Source organism: Trichoplax adhaerens, genomic scaffold (genome assembly GCF_000150275.1).
Source record: "Trichoplax adhaerens TRIADscaffold_16 genomic scaffold, whole genome shotgun sequence".
Lineage (NCBI taxonomy): Eukaryota > Metazoa > Placozoa > Uniplacotomia > Trichoplacea > Trichoplacidae > Trichoplax > Trichoplax adhaerens.
Window position 1 is genome coordinate 357,670 of NW_002060958.1, and position 22,464 is coordinate 380,133.

General features: G+C 32.5%; 4 protein-coding genes across 4 annotated transcripts; 1 reads left to right on the forward strand and 3 right to left on the reverse strand.

The window, feature by feature from the left end:
• Positions 1 to 716: 716 nt before the first annotated feature.
• On the reverse strand, positions 717 to 2,020 carry TRIADDRAFT_31200 (uncharacterized protein; the record flags this gene model as incomplete). The annotated part of the gene is made up of 7 exons (XM_002116563.1): positions 717 to 863; positions 952 to 999; positions 1,081 to 1,170; positions 1,257 to 1,298; positions 1,553 to 1,598; positions 1,793 to 1,830; positions 1,973 to 2,020. Coding segments are annotated over 7 exons (459 nt in total), but the record flags the coding sequence as incomplete, so codon positions are not given.
• Positions 2,021 to 7,914: 5,894 nt separating this feature from the next.
• Positions 7,915 to 9,189, forward strand: TRIADDRAFT_60547 (uncharacterized protein; the record flags this gene model as incomplete). The annotated part of the gene is made up of 1 exon (XM_002116497.1): positions 7,915 to 9,189. One exon carries the CDS (start codon positions 7,915 to 7,917, stop codon positions 9,187 to 9,189), a length of 1,275 nt encoding a protein of 424 aa, XP_002116533.1.
• Positions 9,190 to 11,351: 2,162 nt separating this feature from the next.
• Positions 11,352 to 15,572, reverse strand: TRIADDRAFT_60548 (uncharacterized protein; the record flags this gene model as incomplete). Its single annotated transcript, XM_002116564.1, has 4 exons — positions 11,352 to 12,731; positions 13,029 to 13,236; positions 13,514 to 14,260; positions 15,556 to 15,572. 4 exons carry the CDS (start codon positions 15,570 to 15,572, stop codon positions 11,352 to 11,354), a joined length of 2,352 nt encoding a protein of 783 aa, XP_002116600.1.
• Positions 15,573 to 16,652: 1,080 nt separating this feature from the next.
• Positions 16,653 to 19,592, reverse strand: TRIADDRAFT_60549 (uncharacterized protein; the record flags this gene model as incomplete). Its single annotated transcript, XM_002116565.1, has 2 exons — positions 16,653 to 18,534; positions 18,841 to 19,592. The coding sequence occupies 2 exons, from the start codon at positions 19,590 to 19,592 to the stop codon at positions 16,653 to 16,655; spliced, it is 2,634 nt and encodes an 877-aa protein (XP_002116601.1).
• Positions 19,593 to 22,464: the final 2,872 nt, after the last annotated feature.

Consider the following 22,464-nt stretch of genomic DNA (forward strand, 5'->3'; position numbering starts at 1 on the left):
ATCACTTCACATTTAACAATAAATCCGACGATCAATACTAGATAAAGTCATTTTAAAAGCTAGTAATGATGCCTTTGGTTAATCCAGTAATGAAAACTTGAACTAGTCGATGCTTGTTTCTATTCGAAATTCAATTACCAGAAACAGATTGATTAACTGTAGTAAAGCATTACATCCATCTAAGCAGTGTGCAGTAATCTTGATAACTATGCAATTAACCTGAATTTATTTTATTATAGATATCAGCTCTAGTACACACTGTCTGAAAGAAGTAGAAATTCAAGTTACTAATGCCAGTTATTGAATATAATATAATTAAGATATTATCAAATCGTAAAAGTGCAGTGATGGAGTAAATATGAATAGTAATCTTGCAATACTTTAAATAAATATGTGCGAATGCCACAAAAGCGACCAAATATCGTTCCTATTGATAATAATGTAAATGATAGTTTAGACTGTATTATGTATTAAGCACTTCGGTAATTGATACGCATTAATATTATTTTATCCATGATCACAATCAATCGAAGGCACAACTTTAGTTGCTAAAAATCCATCTTATCGTTAATCTAAAATTAGACAATAATAGCTTATGTATCATATACGCATATTTCTCTTTACGCTCCATCACAGTAAGTGGAGAATCAAAGGCGATGCAATCACTGCATGCATTTCTGCAATGGTATTATTAATAGCGGTAAATCACTTGGACACTAACTACTGTTACCAAAAATGCTTAAAAGGAAGATAAATATATATATAATGTCAGTATATAAAGTCAGAGCTCCGAAAATGTATTCCTCTGGATCGAGTTCGTAACGTCTACCACCCATAATGAGTTGTGTATCATAGGCAAGGAACTATTACGAAGCAAATTGATCTCATTATTAATTGTTCTAACTTTATAATCTTTAAGTTTTTGCAACTGTAAACATTATCCGAACTTACAAGAGTAAATATCAACGCTCCAAGGCTTGCGTAGATTAAATAAACAACCTAGTAGTAAAGGAGCATTAAGATATGTATCCTTTCTATAGTATGAACTAATGGAAAGGTACAGACTATATATATACTTACTCGGCTCCACATAAATATCATAAAGAAGCCAAATGTAAACAAAACCATACACAGGCAGAATAACAATCCATTCATCAACGTTAGATCCAGCTGTTAAAAAAAATCTACGGTTAGCTATGATTTCGAACTTTAGTGAAGTACGATACCAGAAATTTTAAAGCAGCTAAAAAAAGAACCTTTGTCTGACAAGAGAATAATGTTACTCCCAAAGTGACGATCTAATAAAACAAAGAAATTAGCGGTCAGTTGTTAAGGCTGAATACTTCGTCTAGTAACTTTGTTTAAAGAATACAATGTTTTAACTTATAGGGCCCCTAAAGAAGACACATAGTTCTCTAAACAGTCAATAGAATGCATACGATAAAGGTATTTACTTTTGTAGTATGGTAAACGAAGGTGTAAAGTCGTTATATATCAAATTTATCCAACAGGTTTTGAAGAAGTTACTTAATCATAGTGAATTAATACTTACGCCAGTAATTCCTAAGGCGATTAGTACTGTATCAATGGAATAACGGCTACCAGTTTGAGTGGCAGATAATTTTCATATTGTTAATTAATTTTACATACAAAAATGAAATATAAGAATTAGTACAAGCTTATCCCTTTTATTATGACCTATAGAACTTGGTGCAATCTATACAGCATTGCAGCCGATCAAAGAGAATTGTAGGTTATATTGTATCTGAGGCATTAGTCTAACAATATTTACCAGCTGATAACTCCAACCAAATATGATAACGCCAACGTCTACATATAAAACGCTACATTAATAAGCCAATCGCACACACGAATCTTGTTTGACTTATCTTAAAATTATCTGTAAAAGTATCTGTATTTATGAATTACTTGAAGAGTCCTTTAATCTAAGTAAGCAATGATTCACACTTACAAAAATACTCAACGTAATATAATTATACGGCACTTTTCGTCTATATTCAAAATAAGGCGGATAAAATCACTTAGTATAAGGATTTAATGATAGTTAAACCAGTTACTGTTATGAGAGCATCAGGTGTATAGCTAATTCTAATTTTAGTGAATGGTATAAACTCATCTAACTGGTAATTGTATGCCATAGATACGGTTGATTATATATATGCATAATTATTGACACATAAGCAAAGTTAGTAAATTACACGTTAGAAATAAACATATCGCGGATTCATAGTCGCTTACCTTAAAGAAGGAACACATGTCATGGCCAAGAACGCAATCAGGAAAATAACTCTGATGGTCAATCATAGAACATTTGGCTATCAGAACGTGTTGATTATTCAAGTATGATTATATTATTTACTAGTTTCAATATGTTCTCATCAATAATATTTATAGTTTAATACTTACAGGCACGAAATATACATAGGAAGACTGGCTCTAACAAATTCTTTGACGCCCGGTCTATTTTTTTAAATAGATGCAGTAAATTCGGTATAATATCAAAAAATTATAACAGCATCATTATATTAGAAATGACTGCAGTGTGCAGTTCGATGATTCATGTTTGTATTAATTTGATATTCATCTATTGGTTACATTCGAACAGTTTGTATAGTAGCATTCCAATACAGTATAAGACTTTTACGATAGATATAGGAAATATTGCAATCAACATTAAGACTTGAAATAACTTGCTGCTTGCATATATATGGCTATAAAAATTATCTAAGTCTTTTTAAACAAGGTGCCTACTTACACAAAAAGCATAATAGCGACTATGCCAATTGTGACCGCTAACTGGATAGTCAGTATCAAATAAACCTAGCGAAAGGTTACATAATTCATATTTCATTACGATTGCCACATCGATTTAACTATTATTAAATACATGATGATTGCATCACCTAGATCAACTTACCTTTCTAATGAAGGCTGGAGAAGATATCGGTTATGAAATAGAAAAAATAAAAATTGAGAAAGTGACTTATTTGTCGTATAAAGTTGAATTTTACACTTATTAATTAATCTTACATGGGCATTTCTTTAAGTCTATACTCAAGATTGCACCAAGTATTAGCTTAAGTAACAAAACTAATCTACTGTTAGCAAGATATTTGAGTACAACACTCTTATTTCCTTCGACAAAATTGCAGACAGATACAAGGCAATTGCTCGCATATTGTCTTTATTAATGGAATTAATCTGTCGTTTGCAAGATATTCGAGTACGACACCCTTATTTCTTGGACAAAGTTGCAGATAGATACATGGTCCTTACTTGGATATTGCCAATTTTCATTGATGGCTAAAAATGCAGTCGATAAATGTAATGCATTTTACGTTAAAGTTTGGATGCCTTTAGACTGTCGATTAAATGTATTAGTCGATAATGCCTGTTGGCTATTCTTGACTGCGTTGATCAGGAACTACGTATACATGTCTATCCATTACCGGCAATGAAACCCATGATTGCTACTAAAAGTATTCCGTATAAATCCATTCTAATGTGATTCATTAACTGTCCTATTATTTTCCTATTTAGCAGATCGCAATAGCCTCCTATCTATAGTAAACTATCTTGCTAGTTAATAATTGATTGATATTAATTAATTAAAATTCTTTTAGTAGGTTTTAGAAGGATAAGCATGTTACAACAGTACAGTATTCATCATTACCATACAGGTAAAGTGAACAAATTTTAATGGAATGTAATTCAATACTGGTCAAACTCATTTTGCTTGTCTAGTAAGTTAGCTTTTAGAAATGTCTATAAGGCGTCCATCCACATGTATTACTGTACTACTCCATGAAGATTATCCTTCTCTATATGTATAAATTCATAAACGTACGCTCGTATACATAGTTCTCTATAATTAACGCATACCTTGTGCATACTTTAAATAAAAATAAATTGATTTCCATCATTAAAATAGATATAGCGCACAGTCACGTCAGTACAAACAAACCGAAACTGAACTATCGATTAGGCATCTTTCTCAATGCATCTACTGTACTGTACTACTCCATTGATTAATTAACGCTTCCCCTATGTATACTGTAAATTATAAATTGATTTCAATTAGTAAAATAGATACTCTCCAAGTACGGTGAGTCTGTTACGCCAACAAAGTGAAACTATTTGTGCTCGATATCGATACTAGCATCCACAGAATATGGAAGAGTACTGTAGAAGAGTAGATTTATTCTAATGAGTGCTATAGTAATTGAAGAGAGAGAAATGCAGTGTTTGTCGATCTTGTTTTCACCTAAGTAGTTCTTGACATGGAAACATTGTATATGTAGCAACTTTTGTTGTCTTGATATTACACGTTATTTAGCATTGAAAGGCATTCTACTCGACTGGATTTTTTTTGGTGTGTATCGACACTATTTACACTTTAGGATAGCACTATGTACGGTGTAAAACATCTAGTCGAGTAAAATGATAGGCAATATCGTATTACAAGATATCATCAGCATAAGATAGATTATTCAGGTCTAGCTAGAAGGAGAACAGTGTTGAAAACAAAGATCAAAGTACGTGCATTGTAGTCAATGGGCACAAAAACTGACCACGACGGATAGATTTCTGGCTAAAATTTTCAGCGTAGTAGGAGTCAGCAGTATATAACGGAGGTAATGCTGAAGCTCTTTGATAACTTGGTGGAGGCTCTGTTGGCATATTTGAAGTTGGTTGTCCGCTATAATATTGTTGCTGTTGTGGTGGAGGAACTGGAGGATATTGACTCTGACTTTGGTATCCCTCCATGGCTGGAGGGGCACTAGCAGATGATCCACCAGGTGCAGGTGTAGGATAACCGCTTTTCTCCGCCGACATGATCCACCAATGCAAGACGACAGTTAATAATAATTGTATTCAAATTGGATACCAACGATCAATTCCAAGGCTGTCAATGATCAGTCCAACTGATGAAGTTTGGAAACAACTTGGAAGCAAGATTTCGATCAGTAATAACGATCCAACTCTCTCAAAGACCCAATCCAACGGAAAAAGTTGACAGAATCACCCCACTGGGAAGCAAAAGATGAAGATTTCGATCAGCAATAGCAATCGAGACTGTCGACAGACAGTCCAGACGACGGTAGCTATGGCGACATGAATAGTACGATGGCTTCTCTAGGAGGTCTGCTACCCAAACTATCATTAAGATAACACTGCTCACTATAGAAGCCAACAATGAACATCGATATTATTATGCCTCGAAAGCGGTACAGTACCGGTAGTATAGCAGTCTTGTGTACAATGCGCCCTGTAGTGTATAGGGTCTTTACTAGAAGTCAAGAAAAAACAAAAATTCTACCTAGGGTATTAGGGTATCATGTTACCCTGCTCCCAAAGAATGACGTCACCTTAGTTAGCGAAGCCCGTCCCCAAAATCAAAAATGGCAGAATGAAAACGAATTAATAAATCATGAATACTAGGATTGCTTTATCTCTCTGCTTAATTCAGTAATCAAACAGCTTAAGATTTCTATTGGAGCTACTCTTTTTTCCCTAGATGATGCTCGGCATGGCTGACTGGTGTTGTCGACTGTCGGGGATATGGAGCATTTCAACTTGATGAATTCATAAATGCTAAATTAAATAAATTAAATTAAATAATAAAGCAACCTAAAGTTTCTATTAGAGCTACTCTTTTTGGCCTAAATGATTGTTGGCATGGCTGACTGGTGTTGTTGACTATCGGGGACATGGAGCATTTCAACTTGATGAATTCATTAATACTAGAATAATTTAAATTAAATAATAAAGCAACCTAAAATTTCTATTGGAGCTACTCTTTTTGGCCTAAATGATTGTTGGCATGGCTGACTGGTGTTGTCGACTATCGGGGACATGGAGCATTTCAACTTGATGAATTCATTAATACTAGAATAATTTAAATTAAATAATAAAGCTACCTAAAGTTTCTATTGGAGCTACTCTTTGTGGCCTAGATGATATTCGGCATGGCTGACTGGTGTTGTCGACTATCGGGGACATGGAGCATTTCAACTTGATGAATTCATTAATGCTTAATTAAATATATATTAAATTAAATAATAAAGCAACCTAAAGTTTCTATTGGAGCTACTCTTTTTGCCCTAAATGATTGTTGGCATGGCTGACTGGTATTGTCGACTGTCGGGGACATGGAGCATTTCAACTTAATGAATTCATTAATACTAGAATCGCTTGATGTTTCTGCTTAATTAAATAAATTAAATTAAATAATAAAGCAAGCTAAAGTTTCTATTAGAGCTACTCTTTTTGGCCTAAATGAATGGTAGCATGGCTGACTGGTATTGTCGACTGTCGGGGACATGGAGTGTTTCAACTTAATCAATTTATTAGTACTAGGATCACTTGATGTTTCTGCTTAATTCAATAATCAAGTAAACTAAGGTTTCTATTGGAGCTACTCCTTTTGGCCTAAATGATTGTTGGCATGACTGACTGGTGTTGTTGACTGTTGGGGATATGCAACGTTTAGACGCTGTAGCAGAATACAAACTATCAACGATCACCGAATTATTTTGTTGCTAGATCAAATCATAGCATTCACTCATCGAAAATCGATCTGATGTTATAGTTTACATCAGATACAAAAGGTGTATTATATGGCGATAGAGTATGTCTGAAGAAAGACAACTTCAGTGATGTTGTCATTTTTTACTTCTATCTAACAGTCAATCGGAAATGCAATGGTAGGATTACAACACCATCAGGGGAGTAATCTATAACTGTATCATGGACAGAAATAATATAAAGTAGAGCGTGCAATAAAAGATCAAGTAAATATTGACACGCTCCTCACGCTTTAGATAGTCGCCAGTTAAAGAAATAACTATCTATAGGAAATAATTCAATCCTATCATGCAAATCTGCAAGGTGATGAATAACTGATTATACTAATAAAGCCAGTATAAATTCAAGAAATTTCGATCTACAGGAAAAAAGTTCCATCCTAGAAGGGGATTAACAGTTGATTACTAATAGAACCTGTATTAATTCGAGAAACTACTGGCGGCAGGAATAAACACAATCATACAAGGGGATTATTGACTGATTACAAATAAAACTACTATAAATTCAAGAAGTAACAGTCTACAGGATGAAGCTCAATCCAATCACAAAGGCGATTAATGACTAGTTACTAATAAAATCAGTACAATTCAAAGAAATAGCAGCCTACAGGATAAAGCTTAATCCTATCACAAAGACGATTAACGACTTGTTACTAATAAAATCAGTATCAATTCAAGAAATGATTCTCTAAAAGGATAAAGCACAACTCCATCATGCAATCCTAAAAGATGCTTATAAACTGATTACGAATACATTCAGCATCAATTCAGGAAATAACTGTCTGAAAGAACAAAGTGCAATCCTATCATGCAATCCTAAAAGGTGATTAACAACTGATTAAGAATATAATCAGCATCCATTCAAGAAATAACTGCCAAAGGGAAAGCTCAATCTAATCATACAATCCTAATAGGTGATGAATAAGCGATTCATTATAAATAAAATCAGTATAAACTCCAGAGATAATTGACTAAAGGGGAAGACCACAATCCTAGAATACGAGCTAAATAGATGATGAGCAGCTGATGACAAATAAAACCTACAGTCTATTAATTATAATATAATTGAATTGTATATTGTTATAAACTGTTAGAACTACCACTTTCAGCGAAGGGTGTGGCTTGTAAGCAATGATTCCGACATTTTCCTTCTGAGTTAAAGGAACTTGTGAGACAAATACTTGTCTTTAGGGGTTTATGGGGGTTTCCCTTGGAAACCATTGATGACATACGAGACAGTCAGCCGCTGTACCAATATTGACTATCTTGGGCCCTGTAACTTACAAGGCAACACTTAGACGTCGTTATGGAGAGAATTTTAATTCAGGGTGGAATCCATCTTTTTGGAGAAATAGCAATAAGTGGCTCAAAGAATAGTTCGTTACCTTTAATGGCCGCTAGCCTTTTATCGAATCAAACTTTACAACTTACCAATATTCCTAAGCTATCTGACATAACAACAATGAAGAACTTGTTAGTGAATCTTGGGACAGTGATAGAAATCGTCGACCAAGAAGATAACGGTTTACAGCTAAAATTATCCTCTGCTGACATTCAAAACTATTTTGTACCCTATGAGATTGAAAGTAAAATAAGAGCATCTATTTGGCTTCTTGGACCATTATTGACTAGGTTTGGCAAAGCAACAGTATCATTTCCAGGAGGTTGTGAGATTGGTGCTAGACCAATCGATTTACATATAGCCGTTATGCAAGCGTTAGGAGCAAAAATAATAATGCACCACGATTGTATTGATGCTCATGTAGATGAATGTTTAGTAGGGTGCAATTTTTCTTTTACCAAAGTATCCGTTGGAGCAACTATAAATGCAATTTTAGCTGCAGTTTTAGCAAAGGGTGAGACCAATTTGTTTCACTGTGCAAGAGAACCAGAGATAGCTGATTTATGCCGTTGTTTAAATCAAATGGGAGCAGAGATCAAGGGTATTGGTACGACAGAATTGACAATTATTGGAAAAGATAGGCTCGATGGTACTAGCTATAAGGTAATGCCAGATAGGATAGAAGCAGGAACTTACATGATAGCGGCAGCAGTAACTAGAGGAGATGTCAAGTTACTGGGCATTGAATGTGACTTAATTGAAAATTTAGTAATGAGAATGAAAGCCGCTGGTGTAAGCATTCTACAGGGTAAGAACTTTATACGAGTGAAACATCAAGGTCCTTTAAAGCCTGTTAATATTTCAACACAGCCTCATCCTGGTTTCCCGACTGATTTACAAGCTCAATTCATGTGCTTGATGACCTTGGCGGAAGGATTATCAACTATTTCGGAGACTATTTTTGAAAATCGGTTTATGCATGTTCGTGAGTTGTGTAAAATGGGAGCTAACATAACTATTGATGGCCATGATGCGGTTGTACAAGGAGTCCAATCTCTAGTAGGGGCTGAAGTTATGGCAAGTGATTTAAGAGCTTCGGCAGGCTTAGTGATTGCAGGACTTTGTGCCAGAGGTGAAACAACCATTAGAGGGGTGCATCACTTAGATAGGGGATATCAGTCGCTTGAAAAGAAATTATCACAGTGTGGGGCTAAAATTTCGAGAATCACGGGCGATTAAGTATCACTTTCATCAATAAGAGATTCAAAATACAAAGATTTTAATCGTATTTAATGGAAGACAGCGAAACCAATAACTCTACAATTGGCTTGAATGGAGAATTAAAAGTACAGCACAGATGCAGAAATAATTTATATTCTGCGGTATACAACCGAAGAGAGTGTCAAAGGTGAATACGTCATATAGTAATCCTGACGTAGCATTAAAACTGAAGTAAAATTATTTATTACCCGTAATACTTAATTTTTAATACCTTTCTAAAATTTTTCAAGAAGGTATGAATAAGTTTTATTAATTTCTGTAGCAACCAAGTAGAAACCATATTGCAGTATCACAGAAACTAGAAATTATTAGTGCCAATTTAGTTCTTCTCGCTTTATGTGGTCTATTCATCAATATCCATCACTGGTTGGATAATTCAGATTTGAATGCTGTGCCTAAATAAGTTCGTGAGCAAAATCATAATAGCGTGCACCTTGATTACAGCTTAAACCAATAGACGGTAAAATATCTAATAGACTGAAATTTAAATGTTGCCTGAGTTAAGCCTATCTGTAATGTAATTATTGAGGTGACAACCGTAAATCTAAGAAAAGCTCTTCAATTCCTTCAAATTAGACAATATAAATATTAGCTCATGCTATCTATCGTAGTATCTTTGCAAAGAGTCATTGTACGGAAATAAATCAATTTACTTATAACAACTGCAATAAACTTTTGAAAAGGTTCCAAACTTGTACGCCTATCGCTAATTTCGATCATGATCTGAAAGTGTACTTGTGTGAAACAATTTATTATGAGTGTTGTTGTCGTCTCTTATACGTATTAGCTAGAATATTGTTTACTGCAACAGGTTTATTGAATTACTATGTAACTAATAACAAACTACTTTCAATGAATTACTATAAAAATTAGAGTATAAGCATAATAGGTGATTCCTATGTCTTTCTATTAGATATTGTAACAAATAGATATTGAAACCAACTATCGAAACGTCTATAGGTAATTTGTGAAAATCTACGTGCCTGAGGTACCGGTATATAAATAAAATATCAATTAGTAAAGTAGAACATAACTGGATCAAAGTCTTAATTAAATAGCAAGGAGAGTTCATTTCCTGAATAAGAATTGTCAATATCTTATAAACAAACTTCGCAAGTCTAGCTGTAGTAAAGAGTAGAAAAACATGCAGACTGTCTATAAATGTAGTCTACAAATATTTTTATTGAAGCGTACTTGTGTAATGAACATACATATCTTAATTTAGGTTACCTGTATCGTTTTAAATTTCAAATTTATCGACCAACTCGAGTCATTTAAATGGGATCAATTGCATAATATATGGGCATGCTGGAATAAATGATTAATGTCATAGTAGATTTCACTTTACTTTGTGATTAATTTTACTACACCAAGTTCTAATACTCGTGCACTATGGAAATAGTTATTAAAAGATTACTTAATCTCTAGTAATATTACACTATCGTTAGACACTGTAAAAATAGGAAGTTCTTTTATTGTACAATATCCCTAAATGCATATACCATTGGTGTATAGAGTAGAAATATCAAAGCAAAATCTAGTTGGTATTGCTAGGCTTACCTGTCTGCGATTAATTTCGGTTATAAAAGCGTAAATTAAATTTAGACAACGGATGCCCTATTTTATGATAACTTGCCACTATAATAGGTTAGTAAATACTATCTTTTCTACAAGTATGTTATTACAGCGACTAATGACGATGATTCCTGCAATCATTCATACTGAAGCTGAAATTGCTTTAGCAATGCTTGCTTCTACTTGGCTACTTGACAGCATTCGTAATTTTGCATACACGAGCTACTTAAAAAGTCGAATTCTTCTAGAATAGATTTTTGACAACGCTCAAATATCATGATGACTTTATTTTATTAGTATAATCTTACACCCTAAAACAAATATAAGAAGAATAGAGTATAACATAGATGATACAAACATAACTATTTAAGTATTAAGATTACTATACTACGTACTTATATAGCTTACAATAACGACAAGAAATAAAAATAATTCCCTATCAACTAATGATAAACAACATATAAATCTACGTAGTAAGATGTTAATCTATATTAACATAAGAAAGCGTCTTAATGGTTTGTGGTATTCTCGGTTGTATGCTTGTATTATCTTACAGCCATACATATTGTCTGAGAAATAGGTTGAAATTCGATTCCTCGCTTAAAAAATATTTTATAACCTCGTCTATATTGAGTAATGTTAAGAATTAAGATCTTATCGATTGTTTCTTTATCGATCTCTAAAATTTTGGAACTTTTTAAGGATAGATATGAAACTAAATAGACGATTGAGGCATGGGTAATACTCGAATTAAGCGATGAAAATGTATGAAATCTATAAACGAGATCGAACGTAACAATATAATGTACGAATAGACCTGTTATGATAAAAATGTAAAATGCTACTTGTAGCTGACTAATTGATATCTTAGGTGTGTAATACTTGAGATAGTTGTATAATTCTGCAGGAATACCAGTGCATGGATGAGTTCTACTTTCATATATATCGTAGTAGGTTTGACATAGTTTAGCTTGGAAATAATGAGAACCGTTGTTGCCTAAGTGAGCTTGGATTTTCTCTTTGAGTATGTTATGTCCGTCGTTAAAAGTACATTTTACACAACCGAAGCCACATTGCAATAATTTGACTGTAACTTTATTACTGTCTGACTCAATATATGAGTATTGAAAAACGATGCTCGAAGTACCATTAATTGCGTGATGGTGGTCATCTCTTAGACTTCGTTTAATGTAATCCACAATACTAAGTTTGATAGTTTCTTCATTTAACATTTCTGGGGTATCAATTTCTACGTCATTGATACTGCCAGTTTGAGTGATGATAAAATCGACTCGCAAAATACCTTGCTTACTATCCAAGATTGTTTGAATATTTTCTTCTATTCTTGGCTTTACATCAATAATTCTTTGACATATAAGAGGACCTCGATCAGAGTAAGCGCTCAATAACAAATAGATAAAATGCACGTATGGAATTACAATAATAATAATTTCATTGAAATAGCTAGAAAATGCGAAAATAAATGTTATAACAGTAATAGCGATTCTAGAAATCAATTGTAAACCGCAAGCTAATAGGGATGCAGTAAAAAAGACAAAAAAGAGTGAGTAGAACGTCATAAAGGCTAATACGAGAGGATGTATTAAAGGCCAATTTGTTATCTTGGGAAGTAAATTTCGTTTTAATTTGAATGTTAATACTTCAGAAATAAAAAGTAAAGCTCGTAAAAGTCCAATAAGTCCAAATATGCAAAATGGCAAGCAGATTATAAATGTTAAGAGATCTTTGATAAATTGAAATAGTTGTAGAGAAAGTAAATGGTGTTTCATATCGACAAGAATGATGTTAATTTGGTGATAGGACTGTCGCTCATAACTTGGCGTTAAGTACATTTGTCTAGTTAGTAGCTCTTGATCATTGTCGTCAATTTGGTTATACGAATTATTTGAATCACTGGTCAATACCTGTTTCAAATGAGCTAAACTTAAAATCAATATGTATGGCCCGCAACATACTGCTATAATAAATCCTATATCTTTAACGTCATGAAGTTTATCCATTTTATGAAATCGAGGTTTAAAAAAAAAATGCATTGAATTTCGTTGCAAAAGAAGAGAAAGAAATCCCAATCCCGAAGATAGAATAACCAGTAATAAGAATATAATACAATGACTAATTTCTAGCCAATGGTAGTTAGTAGTATAGTCGGAAAAATGGAAATAGTTAACATTTTGAAAGTGTAACGTATCTAAGATACGAACCTTGACCATTTTCGTAAGATTTGTTGAATTTGGTAACATACTATCACTACGCTGGAGGTATGTTTCCCCGATTTGGTGAGACGATCCAGGCGATGATTGATAAGTTTCTTCTTGAATCAATCCTTGATGCGAATTATTAGTTTGTAGTAGGTTTAATGAATGATCTTGACTCTCGTCAGAGGTAAGATGAGATTTATGTTCGCAATATCTATTGAAGGAAGATTTTATTCGGGTTATGTGCTACATATACTGTAATAACACTTTGGATCTGAACTAGGTATGGACTGTAACTGTAAAAAATTAACATTTCTATTTTGAGAAAACAAGTTTAGTTTGCGCTGGGTACTGAACATTGATGTAATTAGTTGGAATGCTTCTGAATAGATAAACAATAAATAATAGATTGCTTATAGACCGATAATACATAAAGTTCGTTACTGAATTTAAGGTTAACTTTCTACCGCTTTGTAAAATTTGTGACTTACCGATAATTACCTAATTCTTTCAAGAAGTTGTTAATAAGTTTATCTAACATAGTAACAGCTATAAGGGAACTGATTATTATGGAAATTATTTGTACCATACGACCTGTCAATTTCTGTTTCCCTAGAATTAGGCATGTACTAATGTTAATTTTTGCAGCAACTATTTCTCTGTTACAGCATGAATAAGGTATAGGATGATGTAAAAGTTCCTGTTTTCTATTAAAGCGTCGCCAAAATATTGTAGGACAATATCTACCAAAACAACCTCCACTTGAGTTTGTAAATTTTAATAATGCCTCAAAAATGATATACTTTCTTTTGGAATCACTTGTTAGTCGAGCATAGCAACCTCGGCTTGATTCAATAAGATTTAAACTCTGTCGATGTACGAAAACTGAATATAGACTTAAGCTTGTAGCAATATAATCGACCGGTAAAGAAATCAGAGCCCAACTAAAATCGTCTTTAACCCAGCCATAGAAGTCATAATTTTTAGAATCGTTGTGTAGATTCTGACCATTTATTATCAGATTAAAATACACTATTTTAGTTTCTTTTGCTTCGATTTTTTGTCGAAATAGGGCATAATGATGTGTATCATCATACACACTTAGAGAGCATTTGGAAGTGTTAAAAGACTTCTGTATCACTTGATCGGATGAATTTATAGACGCTGCTTGGATCAAGCAAACGACAAATACTACATAATGAAGAGATCGATTTCTAAACAAACCTAAAGTCATCGTCCTGTAAGATATAATTGAATAATATATTCACATTACTTTAGTGTTCTGATATAATTACAATAAAGAATTATTACGTGTTAGAATTTTGTGTGCTTTTACTACAATATTAGCGATTACAAAATTAGCATTTCGTCGTATTTACTCTAAATGTCTACGCCTAAGTCTATTCGATCATTATAGGTATCTATTTATTCGCTAAATACAAGCCAGCTACAGTAAGAGATTTTAATGTCCCTAAAAATAAAATTAGAGGCAATCCGTAGAAGATAATGCGTAAGATTTGGAGAATGCAACATTATTAGCAAAGGTTACTCAGAATAACAGCTAGTGCACACTTAATTATGCATTAAACTATCGAAAGATTTAACAATTGATATTGGAAATTATAAGTGAGTTACATATGGCACTAGAAATAACTACGTCGACGATTAAATTGTTATATCAGAAACAGATTTTTCAAAAATCTAAGACAAATATTAGATTTACTGTGAACTTACCTTCAATGTTACGATCAAGCTAACTTATAAAGGTCTTATTTCGCTCCTAGGACAATGATTTCTAAACTGTTTGAAATAACCAATTACGCAAGTTGAAATAGCAAAATGCCTAGAGATTTGATTATAAAACGCTGCAACACTTATTGATTGATAATGAAGTTTATTCTCTTATTGGGAAGTAATAATTTTGTACTAAAAATTGATGTTAAATTTTGAATAATTGACAATCTGAAAGAGAAGATTTACCAAATATTGTCGTTGTACACGTCACTTACGATCTGCAAATAAGCAATGTTTTCTCTATCTACTATTTCTTAAGTGATATCTATATCTATCAACTGAAGTATTTAATTATTTATGCATAAAATAGTTTGTGATATCGTAATTTATGCAATGTTTGCATTTGTGTCATGCTGCGTCGAGAACGATAATAACAACAGTAATAATTATTACAAAAATTGAGTAGCCGGTTTTACAGTGATATCGACGTTGGAATGAAGAAAACATCGACATTTTTTAATTTGATTCTATAGAGCTTTTACTAATAAACTATAGTTAACAATATCGATCTAATGTTACTGCTGCCTTGCTGCACTATAGAGAAGTAAACACGTAGGGTAAGTGATGAGGTAGCCTTCTCCTTCTGTAGTAGATCTCTTAAAATCTCGACTATGAAGCTATAACAATAGTAATCAACAAGAAACTGCAACTACTTTTTCAATCATACTCTCATTTCATAAGCTTCGTAGAGCTAACTACTGTTAGTGATCCTAAAATTTAAACAACATTATCAACCTACCTATCAGTTGTAATCATTTTGGCATTCTGTAGTGATACACCTCATATTTGATTATAATGATAGCTATATTCGATATAGTTAGGTTTCTAAGAATAGATATTATTGTGATGCTAATATTAGATGATTAATAACTACTACATTAGAAATTGTCGATGACTAATGTAATGAAATGTAATATATAGAAATCAAGCTACAGAACTTTTAATAAATTTCGATTCAACCTTCGTGGCACTCTGGTCGACTAAACGAAACTTTGACACCCAATCAAATTGGGCAAACAACCGAACAACAATTTATTAAGTAAAATGTGAGACAGATAGACTAAACAACCTTCAAATATTTGATTCTAAATATTATTGGTAAAGAGATCAAAAAACGACAGAACTGAAACTGTCAACAACAAAACAACCTAACAAAAAGAAGAACGTTTTCACTTACAACAATTCTATCCAAAATAGTTGGTCAATTGTGCGGCCATTCATGGGGATTGACTGAATGGCGGGCCGATTGCTCGGTTATTGATTGGATTGACCAAGTTCACGGTTAGTTGCTCGGCCAGTCATAGGGAATAGCTGAATTGCTCGGCCAGTCATAGGGAATAGCCGAATTGCTCGGTCATTCCCTGGGAATGATCGAGCAACGGGGATTGACCGTAACAATATTATCGCTAAATCTAATTTAGTATATGCCTTTTTCTACTAGGCTGTTTGATTGCGTTATAATTGTATGTGCATCGGCTGCCTATTATGTCCAGTTTTTCGATAACACCTTTTTGATAAAGCAAGCTATCATGCCATAATGACTTTTATTTTAACAGCATTATCTTATAACTTACAGCAATTACAACAAAGAAATAAGCCTATCATGGATTGATCATTAATACCAATATAATAACTACGCGTATTTAAGTACCGTATTAACATGTCAAGTATAATGTTACTATACAGCTTATGTTAACGATAAAAGAAAAGATATTCGTCATCGACTAGGATGATAAAACATACACAACTATGTAGTAAGATGGTAAACTGTGTTAACTTAAGAAGGTGAATTAATACTTCACCGTATCCTCAGCTATTTGCTTATTTGTACGCGTATTATCCTATAGCAATGCTTATTGCTTGAGAAATAGGTTGAAATTCGATTCCTCGTTTGAAAAATGTTTTATAACCTCGTCGATATTGAGTAATGTTAAGAATTAAGATCTTGTCGATTCTTTCTTTCTCGATCTCGAGTAGCTTGGAATATTTTAAAGATAGAAATGTAGCTAAATAGGCAATCGAAGTATTAGCAACAATCGAATTTAACGATGAAATTGAACGAAGTTTATAAACGAGAAAGATCGTAACAGTATAAAAGAAGAATAGAGCTGTTACGATTAAAATGTTAAATGCTACTTGTAATTGACTAATTGATATCTCAGGCGTATAATGTTTCAGATAATCGTATAATTCTGCAGGAATGCCAACGCTTTTATGAGCTCCATCTTCATATATATCGTAGTAGACTTGAGTTAATTTACTACGAAAGTAATAAGAATCTCTGTTTTGTAACTGAGTTTCTATTATCTCTGCGAGTGTACTATATCCGTTGTCGAAAGAGCATTTTACACAACCAAAGCCGCATTGCAATAATTTGACTGTAACTTTATTATTGTCCGACATATTTTGGGAGTATTGAAAAATAATGCTCGAAGTTCCATTAACTGCATGATGATGGCTATCTCTAACACTTCTTCTGATACAAACCTTGATACAATCTTTGATAATTTCTTCATTTAAAATTTCTGGGATATCAATTTCTACATTACTAACATTGGCAACTTGAGTAATTATGAAATTGACTCGCAAAACACCTTGCTTACTATCCAAGATTGTTTGGATATTTTCTTCTATCCTAGATTTTACATCAATAATTCTTTGAGATATTAGAGGACCTCGAATAAAATATGCACGTAATAATTGATAGATAAAATGCAAGTATGGTATCATAATAATAATAATTTGATTAAAATAGGCAGAAAACACAAAAATAAACGTTATGACAGTAATGAAGATTCTAAGAATTAATTGTATACCGAACAATAATATTGTTGCAGCAGTAAGGACAAGTATCATAGAGTATAATGTCATTATTACTGACATAAGGAAATATGTTAAAGGCCAATTCCTTCTGTTGGGCAGTAAATTTCGTTTACATTTCAATGTTGATATTTCAAAAATAAAAAATAAAGCCCGTAAAAGCCCAATGAGTCCAAGTATACAAAATGGCAAACAAGCTGTAAGTGTCAAGAGATCTTTGATAAATAGAAGTAGTTGTAGAGATAGTAAATGGTCTTTCATATCGACAAGAATGATTTTAATTTGGTGATAGGACTGTCGCTCATGACTTGGTGTTAAGTATATTTTTCTAGATAGTAGCTCTTGATCATTGGTACCATTTTGGTTATACAATTCTTTTGAATCTCTCGAACATATTTGTTTCAAAAGGCATACAATAAAGAAGACTGTGTATGGCCCATAGGCGCAAACTACTATATAACTTATTTCAGGTATGTTGTGAATTATCTCGCTTTTATTAAATTTGGGCGTAAAAATAAAATATGTTGAATTTCGTTGTACAAGAAGAGAAATAAATCCCAATCCACCGGACAGGATAACTAGTGATAATAGCTTAATAGAGTAACATATTTTTCGCCAATGATAATTGATAGCATAGTCGTAAAAATAGAGATAGTTAACATTTTGCGACTGTAACGTATCTAAAATGCGAATCTTAACCATTTTCGGAAGATTTACTGAATTTGATAATATACGATTGCTGAATCTGCCATGCGTTCCACTAATTTGATGAAATGATCTAAGCAATGATTGATGAATTTCTTCTTGATCTAATTCCTGACACGAATTATTAGTTGACTGGTTTAATCGATAATTTTGACTCTCATCTGAGGTCAAGTGAGATTCTTGTTGGAAATATCTAGAAGAAAAGAAATTTTACTGGGACTAAATGTTACATATACTGTAATAACACTTTAAATCTGAGTTAATGGTGTCAAAAATCCAATATTAGATTGTAAGTACTGTAGTTGTAAGGGGTTAATATTTTATATTACGCGAAAAATAAGTTTTGTTTACGCTGGTACTGAACATTGAAGTAAATAGTCGGGTTATTAAAAAAACAGATAGACAATAAACTATGAATTGCTTGTAGAATGATAATATATAAAATTTGTTATTCAATTTAAAGTTAAATTCATATCGCATTGTAAAATATGTGACTTACCGATAACTGCATAATTCTTTCAAGAACTTATTAATAAGTTTATCCAATACTACAGCGGCCATAGAGTAGCTAATCATCATGGAAATTATTCGCATAGCATGAACGTACCACAGTTGCTTTTTAGGTGTTAGGCATGTGCTAATGTTAATTTTGGGATTAATTGTTCTTCTGTTACAGCAAGAATACTTAACATTCCGATAAAAAAATCCATCTAATCTATTGAAGGATCGCAAACATATTGTAGAACAATCTTGACCATAACAACCTTGATTTAAGTTTGTAAATTGTAGTAATGTTGTAAATACGATGTGCTGTCTTTGGGTATCATTTAGTTCATCATAACAACCTCGGGTTGATTCAATAAGATCTAAGCTTTGTTCAGACGTGAAAATTGAATATAGGTTTAAGCTTATAGCAATGTAATCGGTCGGCAAAGAAATCATAGCCATGCCAAGATCTTTTCTAACCAGACTATAAAAATCATGGTCATAGTAACGTTCGCTTATAGTACGTTGCTCTACAGTCTGATTATTTATAGTCAAATAAAAAAAAACTACTCGAGTTCTTTCTGATTGGATAATTTCTCGAAATAGGGCATGTTCAGATGCATTATCCTTCACAGTTAGAGAACAATTGGAATTATCAGAAAGTTCCTGTATGACTGGATCGGATAAATCACTATACACTGCTTGGATTAAGCAAGCAATAAACACCACATAATGAGATCGATTCCTAAGCAAATCTAAAGGCATCGTTCTATAGCAAATAATTGAATGAAATACATATGGATGTTACTTGTATGTTACGATTTAATTGCAGCGAAGAATGTTACCGTAATTGTCAGAATTTTGCGAGATTTTATTAGAATATTAACGATTACTACAACGAAATTTCGTCTCAGCCATCTAAAATGTCACGACCGCAAGTTAAACTTAAAAAAATCTTATTTATTTTCACGTTACTAATGAGTAGCAACAAATAACAAATTGTCAACGAGCAACTTAATGAGTTATTCAAATTTAGCATAGGCCGAAGTCTTCTCTTTTTTTCTCTATCGTATCTCCTTTTTATACCATTACAGTTAATCGATCAATACTCTATATTTGTAAGGTAAGTTAATAAAACACGACAACAGTAAATATATTTTTAAAAATTAATCTCACGACAGTAATTATCCCTGAAATGGTCAATATAACCAATAATAATCCCTAATATGGAAACCAATTGAACATAACATAAAATACTGTAAAATGGTGAACATAACCACTAATAATCCCTAATATGGAAATCAATCTAACAGAACATAAAATATTTCTTTCTAAGCGTACTCAGTCATTATAGGTATCAATTTATTGCTAAATACTGGCCAGCTACAGTAAGAAATTTTAGCGCCACAAAATGAAATAAACGGAAGTTGCAGAAAATAATTTATAAAACTTAGAGAATATACTAGTATCAGCAAAAGTTACGCAAAGTAAAAGCTGATGCATAATGAAATATGCATTAAATAACCGAAAGAAGAGAAAATCCAAGTTGTAAAATTACATGTAAGTAATATTCAACACTAGAAATTATAGGTTGATAATCAAATTGTCATATGAGGAATAAATGTATTTTCAAAACTCAAAGATATAAGCTAGATTTATTTTGGATTTACCTTCAACGTTAAGATAGCGCTGGCCTATAAAGCTCTCATTTCACTCCTAATATGATTTTGGAATACTTATTTGTTTCAAGATCATATTAATCTTTATATGTGCTACTTAAAGCCCTTGGTGGTATCAGAAAATAAACAAGTGTTGGTATATAATTCATCTTCGGTCTGAAAAATAAACCATATAATGACCGAATGACTAATTGATATATAAAATAGTTTATGATATCAGGATTTTGTGGAATACTTCAGTTCTTTGTGTCACGCCGCTCTGTGTACGGTAGGTTATGCAGTACGGAATTTTGCGTCAAGAAGGATTATGAAAATTATAGTAATTATTTGCAATAATATCGAGGTTGAGATATAAAGAATATCTTTACTTTTTGCAAAATCGGATTAGCTAGAGCTTCTATTATGTAGGATTAAACTACAGTTTAAATCATCCGTCTAAAATGAAGCTGCTACCTTGCGTTACTACACTAAAGAGAATTAACAATAGCTGACAATTGATCAGGTAGCCTTCTTCTCTAGTTGATCTAGTCACGACTTTAATGCGAAGCTAAACCATAAATTAATTCAAAGAGACTAAAACTACTATTTTCAATCACACCATTATTTATAATTTAAGTTTTGCTGGGCTAGCAACTACTACGGATCCTAAAATTCAAACGAGGTTATCGATCTATCACTTGCAATTATTTTAGTAATCACGTTCATAAAAAAGTTTTCACGCAGTCCAAGTAAGTTACACTTTAAAATATCTTTATAATTGCTTAAGAACTAATAAAATCACTACAAAATAGTTATCCTTTCTAGTTTGACTAATGTTACTGTCAAAGAGCTCCTGTAATAAGTGACCTTTAATCATCAAGGTTCATTTCATTAAAACAATAATCAAAGCCTTATTAAACAAAACAACAGCTAATTTTCCGCATCTTAATATCACATCAAAAACAAAAACAGAAACTTTACTAGATCCAAATTTCTAATATAGAAGGAATTCTTACAAGCAATTGGAGCATTAAGTTATCAAATTAAGCGTTTAAATGTAGAGGGTACAATATCGGTGCAATATTAACTTTGCTATAAAGTCCATTCTAGGAGGAAAGGCTTAGCTACAATCAAAGATACTTTCTATAAATTCTAAAGGATAGTCTTTTTGCAAACTTACGCTCACTCTGGCATAGCCAAAGATACCGAAATCAATTATCGGGAAGACAATAAATTTTATGGAATTTCTTTACATTAAAGCATTACTAGATGAAAATTTGAGGGTCCCAAACAGGTGAATAAAAAATATAGTAACACACGGTAGATTTTGGACAGATAATTTTAACTGTAGTTTAATCCTACATAATAGAAGCTCTAGCTGATTCGATTTTGCAAAAATAAAGATATTCTTTATATCTCAACCTCGATATTACTGCAAAATAATTACTATAATTTTCATAATCCTTCTTGATGCAAAATTCCGTACTACATAACCTACCGTACATGAAGCGGCGTGCCACAAAGAACTCAAGCATTCCACAAAATCATGATATCACAAACTATTTTATATATTAATTAGTCATTCGGTCATTATATTGTTTATTTTTAGACCGAAAATGACTTATACAATGATAATATTTAATGGCAAAGGTTGTGTTCATTTCTTAAGTAACTAGATTGTTATTTTTATGATTAAATCTTGATGTTTAAAGATTAATTTTTAGACTTTTATAATGTATCAATGACGTAGAATTATATTAGAAGTGAAGCTTGATGTTTTTATAGTTAAGTTTGTTGGTTTTATAGTGTTTTGTAAGGGAATCATAAGGTAAATTGTGTCTGAACTTTGAACGATTTTTTTCTTAAGCGGTGCAAAGTAGTTCTCTAAAATGGATCTTAAGAGTGATTGGTCAATAAATGTTTAGTTTTAAATACCACCGCGGGCTCTACGAAGTCTATAAATAATAGGCAATCAAAAA